Source organism: Chelmon rostratus, chromosome 14 (assembly GCF_017976325.1).
Source record: "Chelmon rostratus isolate fCheRos1 chromosome 14, fCheRos1.pri, whole genome shotgun sequence".
Classification (NCBI taxonomy): domain Eukaryota; kingdom Metazoa; phylum Chordata; class Actinopteri; order Chaetodontiformes; family Chaetodontidae; genus Chelmon; species Chelmon rostratus.
In genome coordinates this window covers 9,013,058-9,037,772 of record NC_055671.1, presented here as the reverse complement: position 1 = coordinate 9,037,772, position 24,715 = coordinate 9,013,058, and the positions used below count along the sequence as shown (strand labels likewise).

Sequence of the window (24,715 nt, the reverse complement as noted above, 5' to 3'; positions counted from 1 at the left end):
AACTATATCTGTCTATCTATTTTCAGATATTCTCTAGGATATTTCTTATTTCCTTTTCTATCTTCTTACTGTTCAACAATGGGAGCAACTGCAACTGACCCAATTTCCCCTCTGAGATCAATAAAGTATTCTGATTCTGATTCCAAGATCAGTCATTTCGCTTTAGTGTGACGCAGCTGCTAAAACTCATGACATCACATTTTGCACCTGTGAGTAAAGATGTTCATCTGTTTATTTTGTCCCTTCAGACTAACATGTGCAGATGTGGGAATCTACCACGTTCAGGTATCTCCAGTATATCTGGAGCGCACACAAACTCTCTGCTGCGCCTACCTCTGTGACAAGCTGCTGCGACACCGTCATGACAGGCGAGTTTGATTAAACATTTGAGACAGTTTCTCCATCCTTTCCTGCCTGGTCACAGTAGAACGATGGCCCCGAAATCAAAGCAGGCCCATGTGGGGAATTACAGAGAGCGGCGATGTGATCCCGTTCAGGGAACTGTGCCAAAGCAAACAGCTGTAAGTCATGTTGCGGTGACATGTATAATCATGCTGGACCAAAATCACATATCTGCTCATTCAAAATGAAATAAACAGTTAGGACATGCAGCAATCTTGGCCCTTTATACCTGCTGAATTATTTACACTTTTTGGCTCTATAAAGTAAAAAAAAATCATATTTGTGGCTAATTGTTTTGTTTGTTTTTGTTTTCTTTGCATTTTATTTCAAATAACAGATATTGCTTTGTTGTCACATTAAAAAACTGTTTATGAGAAGCTTATTCTAGTGAGAAGAGAACTGCAACCATGACGCAGTGCAGTGTATCATTTCCAAAGATTTTCATAGAACAGTTCAGTCCAGAGGCTTCATGTTTTCCTGAATGACATCAGTCACAAAAATAAACGATGAAATAATACAAACATAATAATAACGATCAAATCTGCACAGAATGTCCAGGGTCACCACGAGCAGAATTTTTTATTACACTGCAAGCATTACAGATGCCAATCTGACTCATAATTAAAGAATGAAAGCAGCTCTGGTGGCAGGTTGTAATTGCTGGGTGATCAGTATGAATCCCTGTGGAGGGTACATACACTGTCACCATGTTTAATGTATAAAAAAGGAAATATCAATTTAATGGAATTATCTGTGTTTAGAATGAAAATAAGATTAGTTTCCCCTGTGTTTCTGCTTCCCACCGTCAGTCACATGCTGTGCACTAAATGGCCGACAGTCCTGTAATCCACATCAGTGGCAGCCCATAATCCCAACCGATCAAAGGTTGAGATTACCAAAGATGTGGGTGGGGCACAGGAGGACGGTGAGGGAGGGTGAGCTCAGACGTGACAGTGGCGATGCATGCTAGGCAGGGATTGGTGCACACAAATAGCCAGCCAATCACAGCGGAGGCAAGGGAAAATAACAAGGCAAGGGGAGAGCTGGTGAAAGAGGGAAGAGCGATGAAAAAGCGAGGGAGAAGGTGAAATCACAGCAGCGCAGAGGAGAGACCAAACAAGGAGGAGAGGAAAGATGAGTGGAGCAGTGAGCGCTGATCAGTGAGGTCTCCAGAGAGGAAGAGGAGAGAGGAGAGGAAGGAGATGAGCAGGGAGAGGGGGCTGAGCAGCCAGCACTGAGAACATCCATCAGCTCAGGCAGCCATGCTCTGAGCCCTGGAGCAGCAGGGCTACGCAGACACTGCACAGGCCCACCATCAGGCCCGCCTCAGCCCAGCCACAAACACCGGGGCAGGGAAAAAAGAAGATTCCCATCACATCAGCCGTGCATAGGAACCATGAGGACAGCCAGGAAGGGCAGCGTGGAGATGCCTGCGTTTATGCGGCAGCTGGTGAAAGAGACAGAGAAGAGGGTCAGCTCTTTCTTCAAAGGGGGCCGTGGAGGAGCAGCAGAGAGAGAGCAGCCAGGGGAGGGGGAGAAGGAGGAGGTCATCCCCAGCCCCTACCTGGACCGGCCGGTCCTGGACAAGCTGGCAGAGGAGGGCTGCGCCCGCTGGGGCCTCACCTACGCCCTGGGAAGCATGCAGGGCTGGAGGGCCAACATGGAGGACTTTCACAACTGCGTGCCACAGTTGGGTGGAGAGCTGGCTGACTGGAGCTTCTTCGCTGTGTTTGATGGCCATGCAGGCAGCACGGTGGCACAGTACTGCTCCCAGCACCTTCTGGGTCACATCCTGGCCACAGGTGAAAGACACGCAACTGAACATGCATGAATGAAATTAATATAAAAGATCAAAGATGTGGAGTGTTGTTTTCTTTTAAAAGGGAACAAAATGTATTGTTTACTTAATGCACAGCTAGGTTTAAGATATTCTGGTCTTGAAACTGTTTTCTTCCTGAGGAGACTCTTATTACAACGACACAATCCTTTTCCCTGTTGTCAGACATCAATATCATGACTGATCATTTCTCATTGCATTCTGCAAATATCCATCCTGTTCTACGCAATTATGTGTTTTTGTGGGTTTCCAGATTCAGCAAGTATTACATCATTGTATCTGTTTGTGCACATAGGTGGAATGGGACCAGAGGACGACCCTGAAAAGGTGAAAGGAGCCATCATCGAGGGCTTCCTGCACACAGACAAGCACCTGCACTCTGTAGCACGTCGAGAAGGCTGGGAGAGGGGCGGCACCACCGTGGTGGCCACTCTCATCTCACCATATTACATCTACTTTGCCAACTGTGGTGACTCAAGGGCCATGCTGTGTCGGTCTGGCCAGGTTTGCTTCTCCACTGAAGACCACAAACCTTACAGCCCTCTGGAGAAAGAGCGTATTGAGAGTGCAGGTGGCTCTGTGACCATCCAAAGGATCAACGGTTCCCTGGCAGTGTCCCGTGCTCTGGGTGACTTCAGCTACAAGGGGGCAGAGAACCGGACGCCCAGCCAGCAGATGGTGTCACCAGAGCCTGAGGTGTGTGTGGTGGAGCGCTCACCTGCAGATGAGTTCCTGGTGCTCGCCTGCGATGGGGTTTGGGACACCATCAGCAACGAGGAGCTTTGCGCCTTCATCCACAACCGGCTGCGTGTCTGCACTGACCTGAGGGACGTTTGCACTCAAGTCATTGACCTCTGCCTCTATAAGGTCAGAACCTGCTGCTTAATCCCATTTAATTACACAGTGATTCAGCACCGTATGCATTTCTACACTTTCAGTAGTTTAAATGTCAAATCCTTTTAACTGATCATAAACAGAAAAAAACTATTTCAGGGTAAAACTGCATTACATCATTTTTAATGGGCTGTGGATTTTATGTAATAACATAATCCCTTAAACTGTGGTTGTGTTGAGTTGGTTTGGTTTAATCTGAAGGATGCCAGGGTCATTGCACTTTTTTTGCCAAAATAGCTCAGCTTTATGAGGGTAACTCTGGGACAGTTTCTGTTTGATTAATCGTACACAAACCTAATCAACCACAATCAGACTAGATGACTTTTACTCAGGCTTTCAAAAAGCTTGCTCTAATCAACCATTTCATATATTAAGTGTTGCTATCTAACAGCAGATTAGACAGATGGTACATAAGAAAAAAATTGAATGGGCAGATGTACAAAAACTGATACAACAACAAATTAAAAATCAATAGTATCTTGCTGAGTGTGGAGTTCCTCTGGGGACTCTCCTGGGTCCTCTTGTTTTCCTTGTATATATAAAATGGTATGGGGACTTGTTGGTCTGGTTATTTTATTCTACATACTATATGCAAATGACTTGGTCATAAGGTAAATGGTTTGAAGTTTACTTGGTGAGGATCAGTGTTGTATTGTGGTTCAGGTTGCCATTTTGTTTGTGTACACTTGTGGTTCATGAATGAAACAGAGAACCTCCACTGTTTTGGAAGCTGGTGAAATCTGTTGGAAAGCAACATTGAAATCTTATCATCTTTTAAGTTTATACAGCAAACTTGTTAGGAGTCATGTTTCTAGTGACCCAAAGAATGTAAGTCCTACAGTATTCATTCTCCTTTTAGTTCTGCTTTGCTCTCCCCTGACTCCTGAGAAAAATGTTTGGCACTTTAGCTTGATATTCCATTTTGTCCACTAGCTTGTCGCTAACTGTGTCCAATGCTGGACAGGCAGCCTCTGACAATGACTAATAGTGGTGAGAATGAACCTAAACAGATGAAACAATGATGTGGAGATGCTAAAATGCTTCATATGGGTGAGGTTAGCCGGATGATAAGGGTTTGACACTATGAACGCTTTCACAGAGTATCATGTGATCCATCATTACCATAAAAACATCAATGCTGGCCACTATAAACACATTCATACATACATGAAGACAAAGTATAAAAGAAACCCACAGAACAGCATCTTTGGCTGTAAAACACACATTTAGAGTGAAAAAGCCTCTCAGACTTCTGCTATAGGTTTGGTTGGGTCTCATTTAGACTGTGGCTGCTGTTCATGGTATAATAGTGTGACAGACGACCTTAAAATAGAATGTCAGAGGTGTCAGAACAGGTTATGTGGGATTATTCCAGGTTCCTATGAGGACTCATTTCAGCCTCTCTCGCTCTGAAAGTGTCAGATGCTTGAAGGTGGATTTTCAAGAACATAGAATTATTCATCGCACCATCCTTATACATAAAGGATAATTTCAGACCAGTGGGGAGAATAATTAGTCCACTACAGCCAGATCCACTCAAATCTTAACTGCTAGACTAAAGGGTGTTTAGTGAAGGACATTTTTCACTATACGGTAACTAATCTGTAGAATAAGGGAATAGCTTGTCAAGAACACTCAAGCTTTTCAGCAGAAAATGTATGATTTATTTTGTTGTACCATAACCTAATAGATGAATATCTTCTAGTTGAATGGATAAAACAAGTTTCATCATTGCACTCATATCCCATTTAAAACCATGGTTCACAGTACCTCAAGGCAATTTACAAAATAATTGGCTTTGCTGTACATCCTGTATTTTTTTTTAGAGTCAGAGAGACACATCCGGATAAACATTGCCACATGTGCACACGCTAACCTCCGTGCTGCACTCTGTTTGGCCGTTATGTCCATCATATCACTCTGTTATGTAACAGGGCTTCAGCCTGACCTCAAAGTGTCACAGCTTCTTCTGCACTCCATTTACACTTTCCTGCTCAGCTGCATCTGTGTGACACTGGCGAGCACACCTTGAGGTGAAAATGATCTATTTCTAAAACAGTTCAACCAGGATGAAATACGGTTTTAATATGTAAGGTCCGCCGTCTCACCTTTGCTGATGCCACTTCTCTCCACAGGGCAGCCTGGACAACATCAGCATCATCCTGCTGTGCTTCCCTGGAGCCCCCCAGCTGTCAGCAGAGGCGTTACACCAGGAGGCCGAGCTGGAGGACCTGCTGGAGTCCAAAGTAGCAGGTGTGTCGATATAGGTGATACATATGTGACGCTGTCAGCCGAGTACTATCATATTGGGCATTCAAAGACCTTGTTTTTGTCATGGTTTCATGTTGACATCGTGCTCTCTTGAGGTTACTGGTTTGCAGTCAAAGCTCGCTGAGATAAATCTCTCACACTTGTTCTGCTTCATGAGGGCAGACAGCCATGTGGGGGCGACATGCTTCTAAAAATCCTTTAAAGAATAAGGCTTTAATATTCTGTATTTCAACAAATCAAAAGACCAAAATCAACAGTGAACTGACCCGACTGACATTAACAAGTATTCTTTGTGTAGCCAAAGCCTGATATATCTTATTCCTCTGTGCGGTAGCGCTGTATTGTTGTCCAAAAACTGTTAAAACACACCAGTGAGCTACACTGGGTGTCATGCTTCATTGTGTATTAATCCACAGCTGGAAATATTGCCTTATACCTGCACTAGTTACCTTTGTTTGAGTAAGGTTTTGCTAAAATCTGCAGTGCCAAGATGTTTCAGCAGCACACTTTGCCTTTTAAAAATGAAACTATATTCGTGTTTGGAGCCATTGTAAGACTATGACTCCAGGCTTATTCTTTAACACTGCGTGTAAAACTTGAAATAATTGCCATAAGCTTTCCAAATGTGCTCATACGTTTGTCTCTATGTTTATGTTTTAATATCTGGCAGAGATCTATGATGAGCTGTGTGCGAATGGGGAGGATCCTGACCTGCTGTCTGTCCTCACCGTCCTGGCATCCACTGTCATCCCTGGATTACCACCAGGTGGAGGCATACAGAGCAAGTAAGAGACACAAAATGACCGTTGATGTGTATGTGTGTGTGCATCTATACCCTGTACTGGGAAATGACACCATGTCACTTGTGTGCGTTACAGAAGGAACTGCATTATTTCTGCTTACTATCAACAAAGAGAGACACACAAGCCCACACTGCCAAATGTGAGAACAAATTCCACAACTGTCCCTTTTCACCATAAGATGACATGTTATTCCTTCACTATACACAGTATATTCACCATTATCTTCATTGCCTACAGGGCCTCGGAGGCTCCTGAGAAGTCCAGCTGGATTCTGTCTCCAAGGATCGATGGAGGGACTGTAATTAATGTCAATATTAAAACTGTTTTCTTCACGTGTGCAATTTGACAAAAAGGGAGATGATTAACAGACAGGGATGTTTGTTTACATCGTGCCAGCAAGCAGCATCTCGTCATAACAAATAAAATGTAAAAATAGATCTAATAAAGCCTGATACATTTTATATTTCTACATGAAGGACATTTTGTAAAACGTACTCAGAGAAACTGATCCAGCAACAAACCTCTGCCTCATATTCAGTGAAGAGATGATACAGACAATAATTTCAAATGATACAATGAATAACAGCCAACTGTGAAATTGTACATATTCGCTGAATAAAATAAGGTACATGAGTATATGTAGTATTATATTTTAAAGATGATGTTTTAAAAGTAGATATAATAAATAAATAATAGAAATAATGATCAAATAATTATTTAAAGTTTTTTTCAATTTCCTCTGCAGGAAGGGAAAATGAAGCTATAGCTAAAAGTTCCATTCATTTCAACAGGGAGCGCTAACAGCGCTAACAACTGGCCAGCCGATGGGAACGCAGAAACACATCTTTTCCCCTCGTGGTCGAAAGTGACAGGCAAACAAACACAGGTTAAAAATTTAATTGTACTAATTAAATCTTAACACATACACGTACACTTAGTCAAGAAAAAATACATTTCACTCATAATTTGCACTCTTTTTGAAGAGGTGTTTACTTTTTGTTTTATTTTAAACATGCAGAACAAAGTCCATTTAGTAGAAGTGACATTTGGGAAATTAGTTGTTTGTTAAAATTATTGATAGTGAACAATTGTGCATGATTGTGACCAAAAACTGATAGTGTCCAAATATTGGCCAAGCATCCTAAAATCTGTATTGACTGACCAATGAAAACATATTTTACATGAATCATTTCTACATGTACACATTTATTTTATTTTATTTTATTTTATTGCAGTTCTCTCTATATATTAGCCATATTTCTAAACACATTCTTCAGTTCAGTGCATGTGAAATGTATTTTTCCATTAGTTGGACGATATGATGATATGTACTGTGCTGCCTTATTTATCTTTTTATATAGCTGATAAAACAAACAGCATCAGAACGGGTCACTTTCAGGATGGGTCATTTTACCTGCATCATTCTGCATTGTTACATTATTTCAGTGAGTAATTTTCTGTGTATAGACGTGACATGTTAGACGTCATGATTGTTTTGAACCTAAATAAAGAATATTTGACTGACAATATGCAGCATTTTTACCCACAATAGCTCATTAAAGGTTCTTTTTAAAAAAAATTATAACAGTAAAGACAACTCATCGAGAGTGACCACTAGAGGAAAATAGATCTCTAAGAAGGAATCTTTTCTCATCATCCCAAGCACCTGCCGCATAAATGACACAGAATGGATTAAAATGGCTTTTCTTGCATAGTAAAGGATCTCCTCCAGCTAGCCAAGGAGCGCCTGCATCTTGCTCTCCGCTCTGGTGATGTGATTCTGCGACTATCTGCACAGCACTTACTGACATAAGGACGTCCTCTACAGGCCACGTTTGATTAGATGTGCTCTATTGAAAACCCTGGAACTCAGTGCTCTTTCATGATTACTATGAATTTCAATGACATGCATTGATGAAACAAGATGGGCGACTCGTGAGCAATCAGCAAATTAAAATGTGTCTTTCTCAGTGCTTGTGAGCTCCTGTCGCGGGTTTGAGAAGCTCTGTTGAAATACAGATCACGGTTCAAAGGTTTTATATGTGCAGCTAGATATCTAAGAGGAGACCGCAGATATTGTGTTTATGTCTATATGTTCACTATTCCTGACTACCACCTCACAAATAACCGCATTAATTGAGGAACTCAGGGGACATGTGCAGCACTCTCAAATCAGCAGTCCCCTTGAAGTGGTCCTTCACTGCTTCTTTCATCTGATTGCTTTTGTATGAGCCAATCACTTCAGGACATCAGACCCCTCTTCACAGCGATGTTGAATTCTTTAAACTGGTTCGCATTGTTGCTCTTTCTCCACACAGAACAAAATGTAATCAATATTTGATGTCCAGAATCCATGCTGGAGCTCTGCTATTATCTGCATAGACTTCCACTGAAGTTGCTCAGAGAGGTGCTGAATGGATGCCAATTAGAGGGAAATTATTCTACTCTCAGAATTTGATTCTGTCATACTGAAAGGACAAATTATTGATTTTCTCGAAATCACTCAGTGAGGAAATACAATGGATTAGGGCTCCAGTATAGGAAACCCAAAACAATGTACACAAGATCTTAGTGGTGCTACCTATCCACACTGGTTTCCTGTAGGCGATTATTCATAATGGCCAAAGCACCGACGCCACCAGAGAATCCGTTCTGATGGCCGTAGCTCTGCCGTGGGCCCTGGTGAGCCGTTTCACTCAGCTGCTTCTGCAGCAGTGCCAGAGACACCTTATTGGACACCATGAACTCATTGACAGAGATCATCTCTCCTGACAGACGGCGGCCCACACACACCCCGCCAGCCACTGCGCCTGCATCCGTCTCGCTGTCGCACACCGTCTCCACCGAGCCATCCGTGTAGCGGTGTCTTCCTGCAGGGCAGTGGGACGGGATGGGCTGCACCGTGTTGCGTTTTAAGCGTTTTTGCCTGAGGTGTGCAGGCAGGCGCCTCTGGTTGTGATTTTTGTTCTGGAGGCAGGGGCAGCACAGCCTCCAGCAGCCTGGTGCAGAGCAGGAGCAGAGAGGATGGCGCCCCGAGCAAACCAGCTTACCCACGATCCAGTTGAGAGTTTGTTTGATGATAATAGAAATGACATTGAATAGTGAGTAAATACAACACACCCCCATTAAAATAAAAAGGCAGTTCCCGAGGCGGTAAGCCTCCTGAGACTCGTACTGCTGTCTCTGACTGCTCACCAGGTCCCCAAAGCCGATGGTGCTGAAGGCCACAAAGCAGAAGTAGAGAGAGTCCACGTAGCTCCAGTTCTCCATAGAGCTGTACAGAGTGGAGGCACTGCACGCAATCACAACCGATGCCACACCCAGGATCAGCATCACGTAATAGACTGACGGTTTCCAGCCCTCCAGGCTGTCCTCCTCGCCGGACGACTCCTCTCTGCTCGACACCACCCCAACTCCAGCACACCTCAGCCGACGCTCGTGACACCAGCGCATGATGTAAGCTAGCATCGTGATGATCCTCTCCAGGAAGAGGTTAAAGAAGAGGATGGTGGCAGCACAGCCAATGAGACCATAGAAGATCAAGAATATTTTTCCAGCTATGGTCGCTGGTGTGGTCATGCCAAAGCCTGGAGAGGAGAACCACAGAATGAAAGGTTAAAAGGTCATGGCTGATAAACATTATGGATTTAATATCTCAAAAGAACGAATTGGCATCTCAGAAAAACCAAACGGTATCAAGACTTACCAATAGTGGAGACCACTGTTCCTACAAAGTAGAAAGCTCCAGAAAAGTCCCAGCGGGGCCTCAAAGCGTCCACTCTGATCCCAGCTCCATTTGCCTCCTCGTACTGACGTAGCAGAGTGTGCAGGGCGCCTAGGTTGACCTTATACCTCTGGGTGAAGTTGTCCAGTTGCTGTTTCCAGAGGCGACGTGCACGCAGCTCAAAGGGGTGTTCCAGGGCGGAGAAGATGGCCGCACCACACAGTAAGTAGAGTAGGATGAGCCCAGCCAGCAGGCAGAAACGGGCATTGTCCTCATTCATGGGCGCCCTGGGGCAGCAGCAGCCACCAGCGGTCCTCCTCTGAGCCATGAGCACAGCAGCAGCACAGACACACCACGGCAACAACATGCACCGCCTCCACCAGTGCCGCCGAGTCACACGCTCACAGTATGTGCTGCATGCATCACCCACCACACAACATGTATGCACTGGCTATGTAAAGCACTTCTGGTTTACGTGCACAGCAATACATTTGTGGCTACTGCAAATGAGGAGGAGGTTACTGAGGACTGCTTTGAGCATTTAGGAGACTAACGGTGCATCTGAAGAGAACAGAGTGTGGCAGCTGAAAGAAAACAGAAAAGACATATTTAATTAGCAAGTTTACTTCAGTATACATATTTGATTATTGTTTTATTTTGCATAGCTGTATATGTTTTATTTTTTTCCCTAGCCAATACAAAATGATTAAAAACAAAATCCAGATTCAATCTGACTGAAAACAAGATAAGATTTGGTTAAATCAGTTTATCACAAAGACGCTCAGAGAAAAACACTAAATCCATCATTCACAAATTCACATTTTAGTCAGAAACAGTTTTTGAAATGTAACCCACACCCACACATCAAATAGTCAAAGTTGAAAGTAAAAAAAAATAAAATAAAACAAAATAGCCACAGTACCTGGTCTCACTGACAGCAGCATCTGTTCCCCGAGCTCTGCCGGTCTGCTGTCCTCTCTCCATGGATCTGCTGAACAATGACCAGCGAGAGGAAGCCTCTTGAGTTTTTTTTTTTGTGCAAACAGAAAGGCTGTCTGATGTTTCATCTGTCACACACTGACATCATCAACCCCCCACCCCCCTCCATCTTTGAGCACACCCTGGCTGGCGCAGTCATCTCCTCATTTCAAAAGCAGAGTTAATCCTTTTCAAGCCCACATTTCACCTTAATTTAACTTCACCTTAAAGCGCTACAAGTGAAGTAAGGTTGGCTTTGTGTAATTGGTCACTCAGTTACGTCGACCGAACATGGACCAAGGGGTTTCAAGTCCTGACTGAAGCATAGCATCAACCCTGATTCTCCTCTGATGCTGAAACCAACCACTTTGGCAGTGGTCTAAACATTAGAGAAGGGTCAGCTCAGAAGTCAGCTCAGCAGGATTAATTCAAGTGGGCAAAATGTAAGAGCAGAGTTTGCCCCTCTGTCTTTAACACCCCTGAGGTGCCCTTGAGCAAGGCTGAGTAAGTTGAGTAACTCGAAAGTGCTCCAGTGGGGTTTGAGCTCAGACTGTGGTTGCACTGTGCAGCTTCCAGCCCCTCTCAGAGGGCTTTTTGTTGTTGCTGCAGACTGTGTGGGAGGATTTGTCGAACATGGCTCTGTTTCTCTGTCTGTTCATCCCTTTAATCTCGTCTGGTACTGCAGGTAAGGGCAGGGGTTCCCTCTGCCTGCCGTCTGATGGCTGAACGGCAGGGGTGGACAGGTGTGGAAGACAGAGAGCACGTCTGCCTTCATCTCACCATCAGCCCTGCGTCAGGTGATGAACTGTAGAGTTTGATTAATACTCTGATCCATCCAAGTTTACAGCACTGCACATCTATCCAAACCTATTTTAATGGCTATAAATGCACGTGAGTACATACATCAGTGACTACTTATACTTATACTATATAATCTTAATATGTAGATCTGCTGCTTTCAATAGTATAAACTGTAGTCACTGGTCTTTAAATAAATGAGAGCAGAAACAGTGTTGTAATACTACTCATCATTAGAACAATTGTGAGATAAGGGTAAGGGTGACAAGACTATGCTGTGGTAGTCAGAGTGTACAGCAGGATGGAGCTGATTGTCCACACATCAAGACAGAAGTGGTCTGCCAGTGGGTTACCAGTGTCCCATCCAGCCTACCTGCCTTCAGTGTTGGTAGTGGACAGCTGTCAGTCGTGCATTTTCTGTAAGGACAGTGGCATTCACAATCACACCCAGAGACGCATTGAACAGGCACCATCTGCCTGCAGGAGACCAGTGCAGAGTCTTTCAGAATACGAACCCTCATCCCTCCACAATGGTTGCCATATAACAAGTGGTCTGTGTCACCACCCTCTGCTCATGCAACTTACAGCTGTCACATGATCTCCTTAGAGCGCTTCCACATTAACTGCCTGCAGCACATCCTGGGAATTACCTGGCGTGAGTGTTTGCCTCACACTGAAACACTTGCAGACCAACTGCAGAAGTATTGAGCCCTTGATCACAAAGCGCCAGCTGCAGCAGCTGGAGCATGCGATAAAGATGTTCCCATGTTGGCTGCCCCGCAGACTGTTAAAAGGCCAGCTACATCATGGTCGATGCTCTGCTGGAGGGACAAAGAAGGCTTTCATTATATTGTGGGCAATGTGTACTGCGACACTGGATAATTAAATAGAGTAACTAAAAAAAGCCTCCACAGATACAGTTTACATACAGTGAGTGTATGCTCATGCCGTCTAAGACAATACTTATCTCACTGTTAATGATAGGTCAGTGTGGTTTTCTTGTTTGTTTTTTGTCCTTCAGGGTTTTCTTTGGGTGACTACAAGACCCCCAAAGATGAGGGAAAAGACAGATATGAGAAAAAAGTCCCAGGAGGAGAAAACAGATGAGGGAGGACCCCGAGGAAATGATAAAAACACTCCATGTCCAGCAACCCAAAGATGAAAAAATGATGGGGGGAAGCAACGTGTCCATAGGATACCATGGAAGAGCACAGCAGGGCATAAAACTATGTTGAACCTGTTATGTTTCACTGTATTTGGTGCAATGTCTGCAGTAACAAAGTATAACCACAAGTCTTAAAAGTGTATTTTTAGATACTGAACGTTTACATGTGATTATAATGCTGCTGTAAGTATTGTGAGTAAGTGTATTATAACATTGTGGTTTCATTGTTAGTCACTCCCTGCTGCTGGTGCTAAGTGACATGTCTTCTAATCTTATTGACCTTTCTCTTCAGGTTCAAATCTTCCAGCCTAATGGTGCAATCTTATATAAAGAGGAAACCACATGGTCTCTCTGTCTCCTCCCCAGCCACAGCAGCAGCAGCAGAGGCAACACAGTATCTATCTATGCCTCAAATAAAAAGTCACAACACAAAAACACATCAGTTAACCAATGACCTTTCTGTGGTAAATTTGAATTATGACTCTGAATGAAACTGAATTATACAACCTTTTAAAAACACTGGGGAAAGTCAAAAACACACTGTAATATGCTATTTATATATGCATATAAATGCGCTGTAGCTACAAGTAATAGGAATACCTCAGTGTGGGATGATCTACTTTGAGCATACTGCTTATGGATAGGTGAACATGGCAGAGTGGACCACATAACCCACAGAGCTACATGAAGAACAGCGCCATCTGATGGATTCTTTGTGTTACTATAATTTCTAGAAACCTTAGAAGCTGGTGTTCAGATTTCAGGAAGCAACTGTAAAATCAGGTTTTCCAAAGCTACAAGGTATTTCACACGAGGCAGAGTTTATTAGAGCAGTGGGGCAGTGTTTGATTAGTAGAGCAGCATAATCAGAGATCGGCCATGCTGGCAGCTCTGTGAGGCTGCACTGAGGCACCTCTATGATTTGAGCTAAATGCTAAAGCAAGGAAGCTCTGGCTAACACCAGTGTGCTAACATACTGCACAATGACTATGCAAGAAATGTAATCACATTTGCTAATTTGTAGTAAACACATAGCACAGCTGAGGATGATGGGAATATCATCAGTTTATCAAGTACTACATATTGGACAAATTCAAATTTTGGCCTGTCAGTGGTGCTAGAGGAAACATCAGGGGGTCATTAAAGTCATTAGGATTCATCTTCAGGGGACTATGAATGTCTGTACAAAAGTTTGGTCCAATCCATGCAATAGTGTTGGAAATATTTCAGTCTAGATCAAAGCGGTGGCCTGACCAACTGACATTACCATCCCTATAGTTACGCTGCTGGCATAGCCAAAAAAATGTCCCTGTTGTTTGACCCTCATAATTAGAAACTTCATGCAAACTATGATGCATTTAAATAAAGTAAATTTAATTTAAAACCTCATGCAATAACAATGCTATTAGTGAGGCAAACCATTGCATTAAAGAAATGCTGAAAATAACGCCACTTTAGAGCATCTTAGCTTTAGCACCATTTTAATGAGACAGTGTAATGGTTAGACTACTGATCATCTCATCTCACAGGGGGCAGCCATATCTCTGGCTTATAATTGCAAGTGCAGTGTGTTTTCTGAAATAATGAGCGGGTCGTCTCAAGACAGTTGGGTCGGACGTCTCCTGCTGAGGCTGGAAAATGAGACTGTGCTTGACTGTTACACGGTGAGCTCAGCGTTGTAGGTCTATTCGGTGGTCAAACTTAACAAGGCTCATGTTGCTCAGAGGTCCCATAAATCATCAGTGGCCTCTGGACCCGCATGGTGGGCCTGATTTACTGAAAGGAAATCTGCTCTGGAAAGAATTTACTTTATAACACACTCTGCAAAATGTGTTGTTATTGTAATCAATCACATCGTCCATTTTTTGCACCCTCATACTGTATTTTCCCTGTACTGTGAGTTAATTCTCACAATTGAAGCAACCATTTCAGGAGCCATCTGCAGTCATTCACTCAAGACTGGTGAGTAAATTTCCACACATGTTTAGAGTGGCTTTCAGGTCAGCGGCAGCATGTTGGTCAGTATATCAATGAGGTTGTCCAGACCCCACAGGTAGCCATCTTCTCGGTTGCCCTCTACCCAGGGAGTGCGGTGGTCCAAGGTAATGTGAGCCGGCAAGGTCACAGTCTTTCCGAAGTCGATCATCCAGACTCCTGTTCTGCCCGTCCAGTCGTGTACAAACAGTAAAGAACTGCCCACAACCTGCAGGGACACAGCTGTTAGACAGAGCCTGCCGACAGCGACGAACAGATAACTGGCACTACAGACTTTCAACACCGCTCTTTTGGAAACGGCTAAGTGGTTATTTACCTCTCCTTCACATTTCCAAAATCCTGTTCAAAGCATCAACCACCCTGTTCAACAAAACTGTCCCACATCTGACCTCATGCGCTCTGAAGAAGTCTGACGCCTCCAAAACCTGCCGCAACTGTTTCAACCGTCTCAGGTAGCCCCACTGAACAGGAAGATACGAGATTTACAAGAGAGGAAGGAAAAAAAACAATCTATGAGCACATGAAAGTTGTTGAAGGTCACACTCACCACAATGTGTGTATTGGAGTCGACAAAGTTGTCCAGTGCTTCCTTGACTTGCGCTCTGCTTTTGGTCCTTTTGAAGTTTGTGTGACATTCTTCATTTGCCTTCTGCACAGAAAATGTACAGATTATAACACAAAACTGTAGCTTTTAGACTATGAAAACAGACATTTATTGGTGCAAAGAAAATGCATTTTTCAATGATTGTCACCCCTGTAACATTTATTCCCTGTACATCAAGATAATCCATGACCTGACACATGTATCTTTGATGAGAGCTCTGGAACTTACCCTGAATCCTTCGATTCGGAAACCCAGAGTTGTTGTGGAGCTCAGTGTCTCCCTCCACTGCATGTACCTGGTTTTCAGCACTGCCTGCTGGGCTCGTTCCTGGACTGTCGGGGCCTCTGGATCCACAGCCACCATCTTCTCATACATGTCGTGACGAGGCTGGGGCCGCTCTCGGGCCAGCAGCAGCTCCTCCTCGAGGTATGTGCTGTGAAGGACAGTGCGTCAGTGTCTTTACTGTGACTGGAGCGTATTACTTGTATTGAAGGATTACTGTAACTGTGAAAAAACATGTTCTGCTTTAACATAAGACCCAATAATACGTGTGTAAAAGACAGTACTTTGTTCAGGATTGAGAAAAAAAATTCCCATGAAAATACATTAAGTCACTATCAAATTTATAGGTGTTTTATAATGTTGTATTTCAGCCTCTGAAGCTGTTTGAGCCCTAACTGAGCATTTGTCTATTTAATCCACCATCATTAATTAAAAGAAAATCTTTTCTGCTGATTTTATTATTACACTGTTATGTTCCAGTGATGTAGTTTTTGTTATTCAGGGTACAAAAAACTATCAGGACATTTTTTTTGATAATTTGTGCTGCACTACATGTTTCTTACTTCAAATTTGCATGAAAAAAAACTCATTCAACTGCTCTCAGTCGTAAATATTTCCCTGTTCAAACTAACCGACTGCCCATCTTGCAGTCCATGATGGCTGGTGTGCTGAAATGGGTGAGCAAGTTATCCATCATGTTGTAATCCTGCTCGTCCCGCTGCACCACACCGTGGTAGACTGGAACAAAGGGCCTCAAAGTGTCCTCCATCAGCCTGAGGTAGCATTGTTGCTCCCCTTCACAAAACTTCTTCAGCAGTGTACCATACTCCCCAACACGAAAGCTCCCTGGAAGAGAAGGCTGCTATTTATTCCTTACAATTAGACCTGCTGAGGAGCAAAATGAAAGACGAATGAGACGAGACAAACAAACCTGCATGTCCGACCACTTGCAGCCACTGCTGAGGTTTCTTGGGAGTCATAGGAAGGAGAGGTGAAGTCCCGCAACTTTTGTGTTTCTTCCATGTGGAGTTCTGCATTGGAAAAAAACACAGAAGCCTCAGTCAGCCATTCTTTAGCACACACACATAGTAGGTCACACTCCTCTGCTGCCCGTGTTGTTCTGCGTCTTCACCAACACGCAGCAACGACCTCAGACTTCAGACTCAGTCACTTGACTTTTCGCCTAATGGGTGAACGTCTCCGTGGAAACAGCCCTTAACCAAGACTGAGTGAAGACTTGCAAAGATGGGGTTGGCTCTGATCTTATGCAACAGGTTCATCAAACATTTACAGCAAGCACTTGTTTTCTGCTGAAAACCGCTCTTAACCACTGAACCACACAGTGGAAGGCTGAACACATAGATGTCGCAATGTCAACATAGAAGCTGCTTCCCACTTTTGAAATGATGTTAAAAATGCAGTGCTCACACTACTATGTAAATTGATTTGGTGATCAGAGGAAAATGCATCTATTATTATATTTTTAATAACACTAAAATAATTAACTGGTAACAGCTTCACAAATATGAAGTGATGTTTGGTTCTGTCTGTCCATCACCTCATCATAAATACGACACTGATGTAGCAGTGCTGTTTTGAATTCATTGCAGCTTTTACATCTTTCTCATAGACTGCAGATCATACAGCAAAGACATATTAAAGGAGGGGTAGAACATCATATCATAACATATGTGTTTAATGTTTTATATCGCAGTGATGAAAATCAACTACTACTACTACTACACTACAATTTTAAAAGTATTCTTACAACCGTAAAATGCTGCTTTCACATTAATGCATCATGAGTAACAATGATCCAATAATATAAACATATGGCACTTTTCTGCAAAATTAGCACTTCCACTTGTAATACTTGTCACATTTATTTTTTATACGTTTGCCTTTTTCTGCAGCAATATTAAGTCATGACACTTCGGTATTTTATTTGGATGCAGGACTTACAATGGAGTATTTACATCGTTAGAATGCTTTGACTTAAGTATCTGGTCGTTCTTCCTCCAGTTTTCATTTTCAGCTTTGTCTTGTCATCTTGCAGTACAGTGAAGGTAATTTCCGTTCACTACCTGTGGGGGGCAGCAGTAGGCCCGAGAGGCGTCGAGCCTCCGTCAAATTTCGGCAGAGGAAGAGAAGCAGCTGCAGCGTAAAGTACAGAAGAAGAATTTAACGGTTCCCGGTTGTTGAACCGCCCCAGCCTCCACGGTGCCGGTGGCTTACAAATTGTTTTGGACTGTATTGCACCACTGGTCAAGCGGCTAACGTTCGCTGTTTTACTTCACTAAGCTAACGCACCGCTATGTTTTTCCAACGAGAAGCTATGTGTTGACATTGAGGATTGAGGATCAATACTGCAACCAAAGGTAACGTTAACGTATTTGTGTTTGGCGTTTACTCCCACATTGAATAACGTTTTATGGATCTCGCAGAGATAGCATTGTTAGCTAGCTGCGACACAAGTTAAACTAAGTTGCGCGACCCAGCGCTAACTAACGAACATGTCCGTGCTAACCTAGCTAACCTTAGCTAACGCTGGTCAGTTGGCGTTACCGAGCGAATATGTTAACTCTCACTAGCTGATCTATCGATGGAGAAGTAGAAGATAATGCAGTGTTGGTTTATTTTAAAGGTCCGTAATTACAGTTTATCAGAGCTGACTGTCAAACAACGTGTGCTACCCAAGCAAGCTGCACCCCAGCGTCCGTAATGTTTTGTGTGCATGCACAGTAAAAGATGATTAACACACATTTCGCGTCATAGTCTCTTTCACTCTGCACGGGAGAAAGTGAAGGCAAACGCGAAGTCTAACAGCATTGTAACTCAGCAAAAAATGACGCAATTAACAACTTACCTCGTAAAACATGCCTTAAAACATTTGCCGAGTCCCAGACATATGATATGACCCACCAAGCAGAACTTTTTCCAATAAAAATGATGACACCTTTTGAAATGGACTCGGTTGGCTCGCTACCGCCCCTCGCGGTGTGTTGTGATGAAGCCAGACTGTCTGAGGTGAGCAAGGTGAGTTGGGAGAGAAAGACAGAATAACCATATGGATGCTCTTAAAATAACCATGCTAATGCTAGTGGCAGTTAGGTCACTCCTGAGAAATAATGTAGCTAGATTCATGAAAACAGACTGTTTTTTCTTGTCTGTCGTGGCTGTACAACAAGCTTCTTATGATACTGACCCCTGAAATCTGCACAAATCAGTCTGAATGAAGTAGAATTGTACCACTTTTCAAAAGCATCCCAGTGAGTAGAAAACAAGACATGCACATGAGATATGCACTGCCTACTTTACTGTTTGATATGATATTAATGGATCCATCTGGTCTGAGGCTCTGAATCCTAAACCCGCATGACAGTATATGACATGTGCAACACTAAGCTCTCATGTTTTTTGCAGTCTTTTTCTTTGTCCGATCAGGGTTATGATCGGGCTTAAGACCTTGTAGTTTGTTCCTGATGTCAGGACTTGTAGGAATAATGGATTTCTCCTGCATCACTAGACCCAGAGTGATGGAGGAGGGCTCTGAGGTGATGGAGGATATTGTATTTCGAGGAGTGGAGTTCTCTGTGAAGACTGGGGTGGACAAGGGTCTGCTGACAGTGGAAATCTCTGACTCACTGACAGCAGATCAGTGGAAGGGGGACTTTGATCCAGCATGTAAGTAGCATACATTCATTACAGATTAAACAACAAGCCCAAACAGTCTCACTCACACTCATTAAATTATTTTTTTCAGACATTGAGGATCTCACCCGCAAAACTGGCAACTTCAAGCAGTTCCCCATTTTCTGTAGCATGTTGGAATCAGCTGTTAGAAAGGTAGGTTTGAAGGTGCACTCAGATAGAAATGGGGGAAAGAAATGAAGAGGTGGCACAAATGCATACAAAGTCACTCGAAAGATGTGAACAGACACAGATTTGCTCGAGGCTGTGTGAGCTAAGGCGAGACTCAGTCATTCGAGTTCAATGTTTCCACTTGAGCGAAAAATGCACAGTTATCCCGAGCTGTCTTATTCCTTTTCTCCTTTTCATTTATACACAGGAACAGTGGCCAAAAGGAGAGGGCCTGGAGAAAAACAAGACAGACAATTAGAAATTTGCGTACATTTAGAAATTGTTCTCAACTGAACTGTCATATACATACAGCACAAGCACAGTACACACACACACACAGACTTGTGTGAGCTGTTCAGTCCTGTCCGTCAGGCCATTTTAGGCTAAAACAATAATAATAATGCACAGACCACAAAATATCAGTCAAATATAAGTAATAAAATCAAATTTATAAGGACAGTGAAGGAACTTTTTATCACATTAGATTCACGATTCTCAGAAGAGAAAAATACAGGATTGCTATTATTTTTGTGTATTTAAGTGGTAAATGTAAATTAAGTGTTAAAAACTTTTTATTGCTGTGCATGTAGGTCAGGCAGACATGAAATCTCCCGATTTTATGAGTTTAGTTTTTCTCTCCAAGTTGGTGATCATGAAGTCATTTTATTTCTGATGCACAGTTAACCTGCGCTTTTTCTGCAGACGAGTGATTCTGTTACACTCGACCTCTTGACCTATGCTGACCTGGAGCTGCTACGTAACAGAAAAGCAGGAGTGGTGAGTCGTCCTCGTGGCCATCAACAGCCCTCTGCTCTCACTGCCAAAAGATATCTAATCCTCATATACACTGTGGAGTTTGACAGGTGTGTGTCTCAAAGTTTATTTAGTCCCATGTTAAACATAAACTCAGACGTATTTTCTCTGCATTTTGGTTATGTCAATGGTAATAACTATTTAACCGTTTTGTGTTTGTAGGATACACTACCCTTTACCCCTGCCCTATGTGGGTAAGCCTGACCCGGCTGCACTACAGAAGGAAGTCAGAGCTCTGAGGGCAGAGCTCAGCACTGTCACATGTCATGGAGTTAACAAATCTGCAGAACTAGAAATACAGCGACTACGAGCAGAGTAAGTTGCACTTAACCTCCATCGCCAATACGCAGGGATGTGGGGCTTATTATTTTTCATGTCTCATATTGTTCTCAAGGCTGGCTCTGGTGAAAGAAGAGAAGGAGGCCATGGCCAAGGTTCTGGAGCGACTGCAGCTCGGTGAAAGTGGTTCCACAGCCGGACGAGAGGACTGGAGGGTGAGAGACGTGGTGAGGACGCTGGAGGAGCAGCTTGTCAAGGAGAGGGCCAAAAGTCAACGCTCGGCTAGCAAGAGGTGCCAGGAGCAGCGACTCCTGTTGGAGCAGGTGGACCTCTTCTGCTTCTCATAGTAGTCAGTTGAAAAGGATTCACGTTTTGCCCTTTGTTATTCAGCTGGTTTTAACATGTTCTCCCCTGTCCCGGCTAGTTGGAGGAGCTGAGGGCATCGGAGTGCGCTCTACGCGTTCGTGTCAAGAGTCTCACCAGTGAACTAGCGTTACTACGGAGAGGGTTAGACATTCTAAGCGTGTACTATATCTTTTCTTTCTCTCTCTTTCATTCATTCACTTACAATGGGGAGTAAACATTTGAAGTCTGATTGTTATTTGCCTGCTTAGCGCACACCCTCTTTGTGTGTCTGCAGCCGAGTGACTCCTGTGTCTGCTCGCATCAGCTCCCGAGTTGACGGGGAAATCTACCGCTCTCTCTCACGCGAGAGGAGGACGGGGTACGGCACTGTCAGGGCTCGCTCGGGATCCAGAGAACGGATGGAGAACAGAGTGCAAAGGTCAGAGGAAAGAGGACGAAGAGCGGACTCCTCAGGACCACGTGCTCGCATACCCAGGCCGTCACCCTCCCCCACTGGTACTGGCTCTGCTCATGATGTTGCAGTCGCCTTTTAATTCTAATGTTCTAAATCTTTTGCTTTTCATAGATCTTAGTATTGCCACCTACTATCTTACAGGGTCACGGGTACCACGCTTTGACCCAACTGCTTACATCCAGGACAGACAGCGCAGGCAGAAAGAGGCAGAACTCAAAAAGTGGGTTTCCCTTATTTTTCCTGTCACATTTTTGACGGTAGACCAGCATTTCATGTTGTAGCTGCTCAGAACAATCGTTTGAACTGTTTGAATCATTTGTTTTGTGTGCCAGACAGAGGAAGGTACGGAGGGACATGCTGACATCACCTATTGTCCCTGAGAGAGGGCGATCACGTTCCAGAGAGGCTTATCCTCAGATGGCCCGGTCCGGCAGCAGGGGCAGGAGTTTATCTGTGGAGCGGAGAGGGAGCAGGAACTCCTCTGAGAGCTCGTTAGTGGATATGGAGGAAATGGCCAAAACTCTGTTCAGGTGATGGATTACCTTGGATAGGTTTTGTGAAGTCTCTGTTGTTTTAACTGGTTATTTTAATGTCAGCTTTTCTGCGTTTACAGAGGAAGAAAACAGACTTACAATGGACCCAGTGTGGTGAGTGACATGGTAATTACTGGCACACGGTTTATGCTGGTCTCTCATTTGTATATTTAAAGGATAAGGTGGGGTTATTCTACATTTTTCTTATTGTCAGTTCCCATGAAAAGGCTAAAACCAACCATGCATTATTTTGACTCTCCTTATTGTCCTGAGTCTTCAACACAATTTGTTTGTGCTGGAGATGTAAATCTTTGAAACAGGTGGCAAATTATTTAGTTTAATTTAAAAAAAAAAAGGCTCACTAATTTCCTGAAACATCTGGGCAATGTTGTCTTTAGGAAAAACACTAGTGGCTATTTAAGGCAGCAGGATAATATAAGTGGGACTGACTCAGAAGTGCCCGCTTTCATTGTAATGAAAGAATAGGTCACCCAGGGCAACAGTGTCAACAGATCAGTTGGTTGTTGGTTTTGGTCTTTTCATGGGATTTTTTTGACAATAAAAAATACAGAATATTGCCAGGCTCATCCTTTTAATGTGTTTTTACTCTTTCTAGTCTAGAGCAGGCCTTTTGACCAGAAAGCCATTATGCAGTACTCCGTCACACAGAATGAAAGACAAAGGTAATTCATCTCAAGTCTTACAGTTTGCTGCAATAAGATAATTTTATTTGGGGTAACAGAAAAAAAAAAAAAAAAAGACACCATCTTATTATCTTTTTACATCTCCAACCCCAGACACCTCTGTAGATACAGGTACTGAGCTGTCGGAAATTGATGCCAGGCTGCAGGCACTTCAGGAATACATGAGGGACCTAGATACAGGACACTAACCACCACAGCACAACCTGCTGTTCAAGCCATTCGTGGATTTGCTCCCTGACGGCTGCACAGCTCGGAGCTCAGGCCATCTTTTTGTTTTACCGTGCACAGACTGGGAAACACATGATGCCTCAAACATGAGCGATGGGTTTACCAGCGAATCTGTGCTCACGTAAGAGACTAAAACTCCTTCTGGAGGGTCAGACGTCCAGGACTTCAGGAACCTACAGCAATCACTGTGAAGGACTACTTTTTGAGGACTGAAATTATTATTTTTTTTTAAATATACCAAGTTTTTATTAATTAACTTAAAACTTGACTATGTCTGAGCGTACTGTTACAACTCACAAAACCAACTAAGATCGTTGCATGGATGTAAGATTTGGCCGTACCTTAGTCCATAAACCCTCTACGTGCTTTTTGAAGTTTCCATTACGTTTTTATCTGATTGACCGTATGGTTTGCATTCTTTCATCTTCCAGATTCTTTGTCTTGAATGTGATTGTGTGGCAGTAGATCAACATTTCATAACCCTGTTAAACCTGTGATGAACTGTTGTGTCTTCCACCCAGTGCATGCTGGGATACACTCCAGCTCCTCTACCCTGAAAGGCAGTAAGCAAGCAGAGGGCATGACTGACTGGATGCATGTCATTACAGAATTTGGCGGTGACATGTCATTCCAGCCAAAGTCTGCATTTTCAGTGTGTATGTTTTAATGTCTGCTCTCTTTCCTGCTCGACCCTGAATTCAACATATCCAGTGCATTTGAAGCATTATAGTTGATACCATTATATAACCTCGTATTAAAATGTAGCATTTTTTACTGTTTGAAGTTAAGTGAACGTACATTCCCTTTCAGGTTATATCCCAAACTCAAGCATAAGACATTAATTTTGTTAAGGGAACGATTCTCCTGGTCAAAGATAAATCATTTTGGACAGACTATGGATGTTTGTATTTATGTGTACACACATCCATACTACTTTCATGGTGATCATGCATGCAAGCATATGAACACTGACACCTTTCTTATAATAGCGAAACTGCCAAATTTTGTATGAAACTACTGTATGTATACATGCACAAAGACTGTTATTCTAAATTTTCCCCAGACTGATGCCTTTTATACCATTGAAAATATAATTTATAAGAAACATACCCTCTGTGTAAAGACTTTTTTTTAATGATCCTTTACAGTTTTATACACACTACTTTCCTTTGCACTTGTGTCAGTTGAAGTGGAACCTGAGGGAAACCTTGAAGGGCCTCCATCATTGCAGCTGGCTTGCTTTCATTAATTAACAAATAACCTTCTGGCCAGGGAGCCTGTCTCTCAGGGGAACAACACGGTGTCAGAACAGCTGCTCTGTTTCTACAGGGATACTCAGGAGGGACTCTGTTTATATGGTTTATGTTATAACGAAAGATAATGCAGCACACACTGACTGACACTATAGCAAGATGCACGTGTGCACAACATTTAAACTACATATGTACAAAAAGTGCATGATTATATTCTTCATACAATATGGGAATTACTTCCTCTTGCAGTTACAAATTCATAGACCTGCACAATACCTGCGTAACTCCTACAGAACTCCCTCACATACTCACATATTTATGGTTTATTTTGTGTTAAACAGCGAGGAGATACTGCCTTCAAAAACACTTAGATCTCTTCTACCAGATTAAATATATATTTACAGAAAAACTGGTCTAAACATCTGCTAACCCTCTCATGGCCTCAATCTTATTGATGGCTCACAAACATGG

At 43.1% G+C, this 24,715-nt stretch overlaps 4 protein-coding genes across 8 annotated transcripts; 2 read left to right on the top strand and 2 right to left on the bottom strand.

The window, feature by feature from the left end:
- The first annotated feature begins 1,485 nt into the window (after positions 1-1,485).
- On the top strand, positions 1,486-7,724 carry ppm1nb (protein phosphatase, Mg2+/Mn2+ dependent, 1Nb (putative)). The gene is made up of 6 exons (XM_041952355.1): positions 1,486-2,204; positions 2,535-3,106; positions 5,269-5,386; positions 6,075-6,189; positions 6,283-6,346; positions 6,445-7,724. Exons 1-6 carry the CDS (start codon positions 1,799-1,801, stop codon positions 6,460-6,462), a joined length of 1,293 nt encoding a protein of 430 aa, XP_041808289.1. The 5' UTR covers positions 1,486-1,798; the 3' UTR covers positions 6,463-7,724.
- Positions 7,725-8,784: 1,060 nt separating this feature from the next.
- LOC121617762 (potassium channel subfamily K member 13) lies at positions 8,785-10,259 on the bottom strand. Of its 3 annotated transcripts, none has more exons than XM_041952995.1 (3): positions 9,914-10,211; positions 9,233-9,794; positions 8,785-9,145 (listed from the first exon to the last, which is right to left on the bottom strand). In XM_041952995.1, exons 1-3 carry the CDS (start codon positions 10,209-10,211, stop codon positions 8,785-8,787), a joined length of 1,221 nt encoding a protein of 406 aa, XP_041808929.1. The 3 variants fall into 3 exon arrangements, with proteins under 3 accessions (XP_041808929.1, XP_041808930.1, XP_041808928.1); XM_041952996.1 differs by having other exon boundaries at positions 8,785-9,102; positions 9,250-9,794; XM_041952994.1 differs by having other exon boundaries at positions 8,785-9,794; positions 9,914-10,259.
- A 3,469-nt stretch (positions 10,260-13,728) lies between these two features.
- itpkca (inositol-trisphosphate 3-kinase Ca) lies at positions 13,729-18,728 on the bottom strand. The gene is made up of 7 exons (XM_041952089.1): positions 18,620-18,728; positions 16,685-16,784; positions 16,386-16,599; positions 15,700-15,904; positions 15,415-15,516; positions 15,257-15,328; positions 13,729-15,075 (listed from the first exon to the last, which is right to left on the bottom strand). Exons 1-7 carry the CDS (start codon positions 18,629-18,631, stop codon positions 14,869-14,871), a joined length of 912 nt encoding a protein of 303 aa, XP_041808023.1. The 5' UTR covers positions 18,632-18,728; the 3' UTR covers positions 13,729-14,868.
- Positions 17,931-24,091, top strand: ccdc61 (coiled-coil domain containing 61). Of its 3 annotated transcripts, none has more exons than XM_041952087.1 (13): positions 17,931-18,131; positions 19,280-19,437; positions 19,517-19,599; positions 20,317-20,477; positions 20,590-20,742; positions 20,822-21,029; positions 21,131-21,213; positions 21,347-21,567; positions 21,668-21,746; positions 21,859-22,056; positions 22,140-22,173; positions 22,676-22,742; positions 22,857-24,091. In XM_041952087.1, exons 2-13 carry the CDS (start codon positions 19,290-19,292, stop codon positions 22,949-22,951), a joined length of 1,530 nt encoding a protein of 509 aa, XP_041808021.1. In that variant the 5' UTR covers positions 17,931-18,131; positions 19,280-19,289; the 3' UTR covers positions 22,952-24,091. The 3 variants fall into 3 exon arrangements, with proteins under 3 accessions (XP_041808021.1, XP_041808019.1, XP_041808022.1); XM_041952085.1 differs by having other exon boundaries at positions 22,140-22,185; XM_041952088.1 differs by lacking the exon at positions 17,931-18,131 and having other exon boundaries at positions 19,252-19,437.
- Positions 24,092-24,715: the final 624 nt, after the last annotated feature.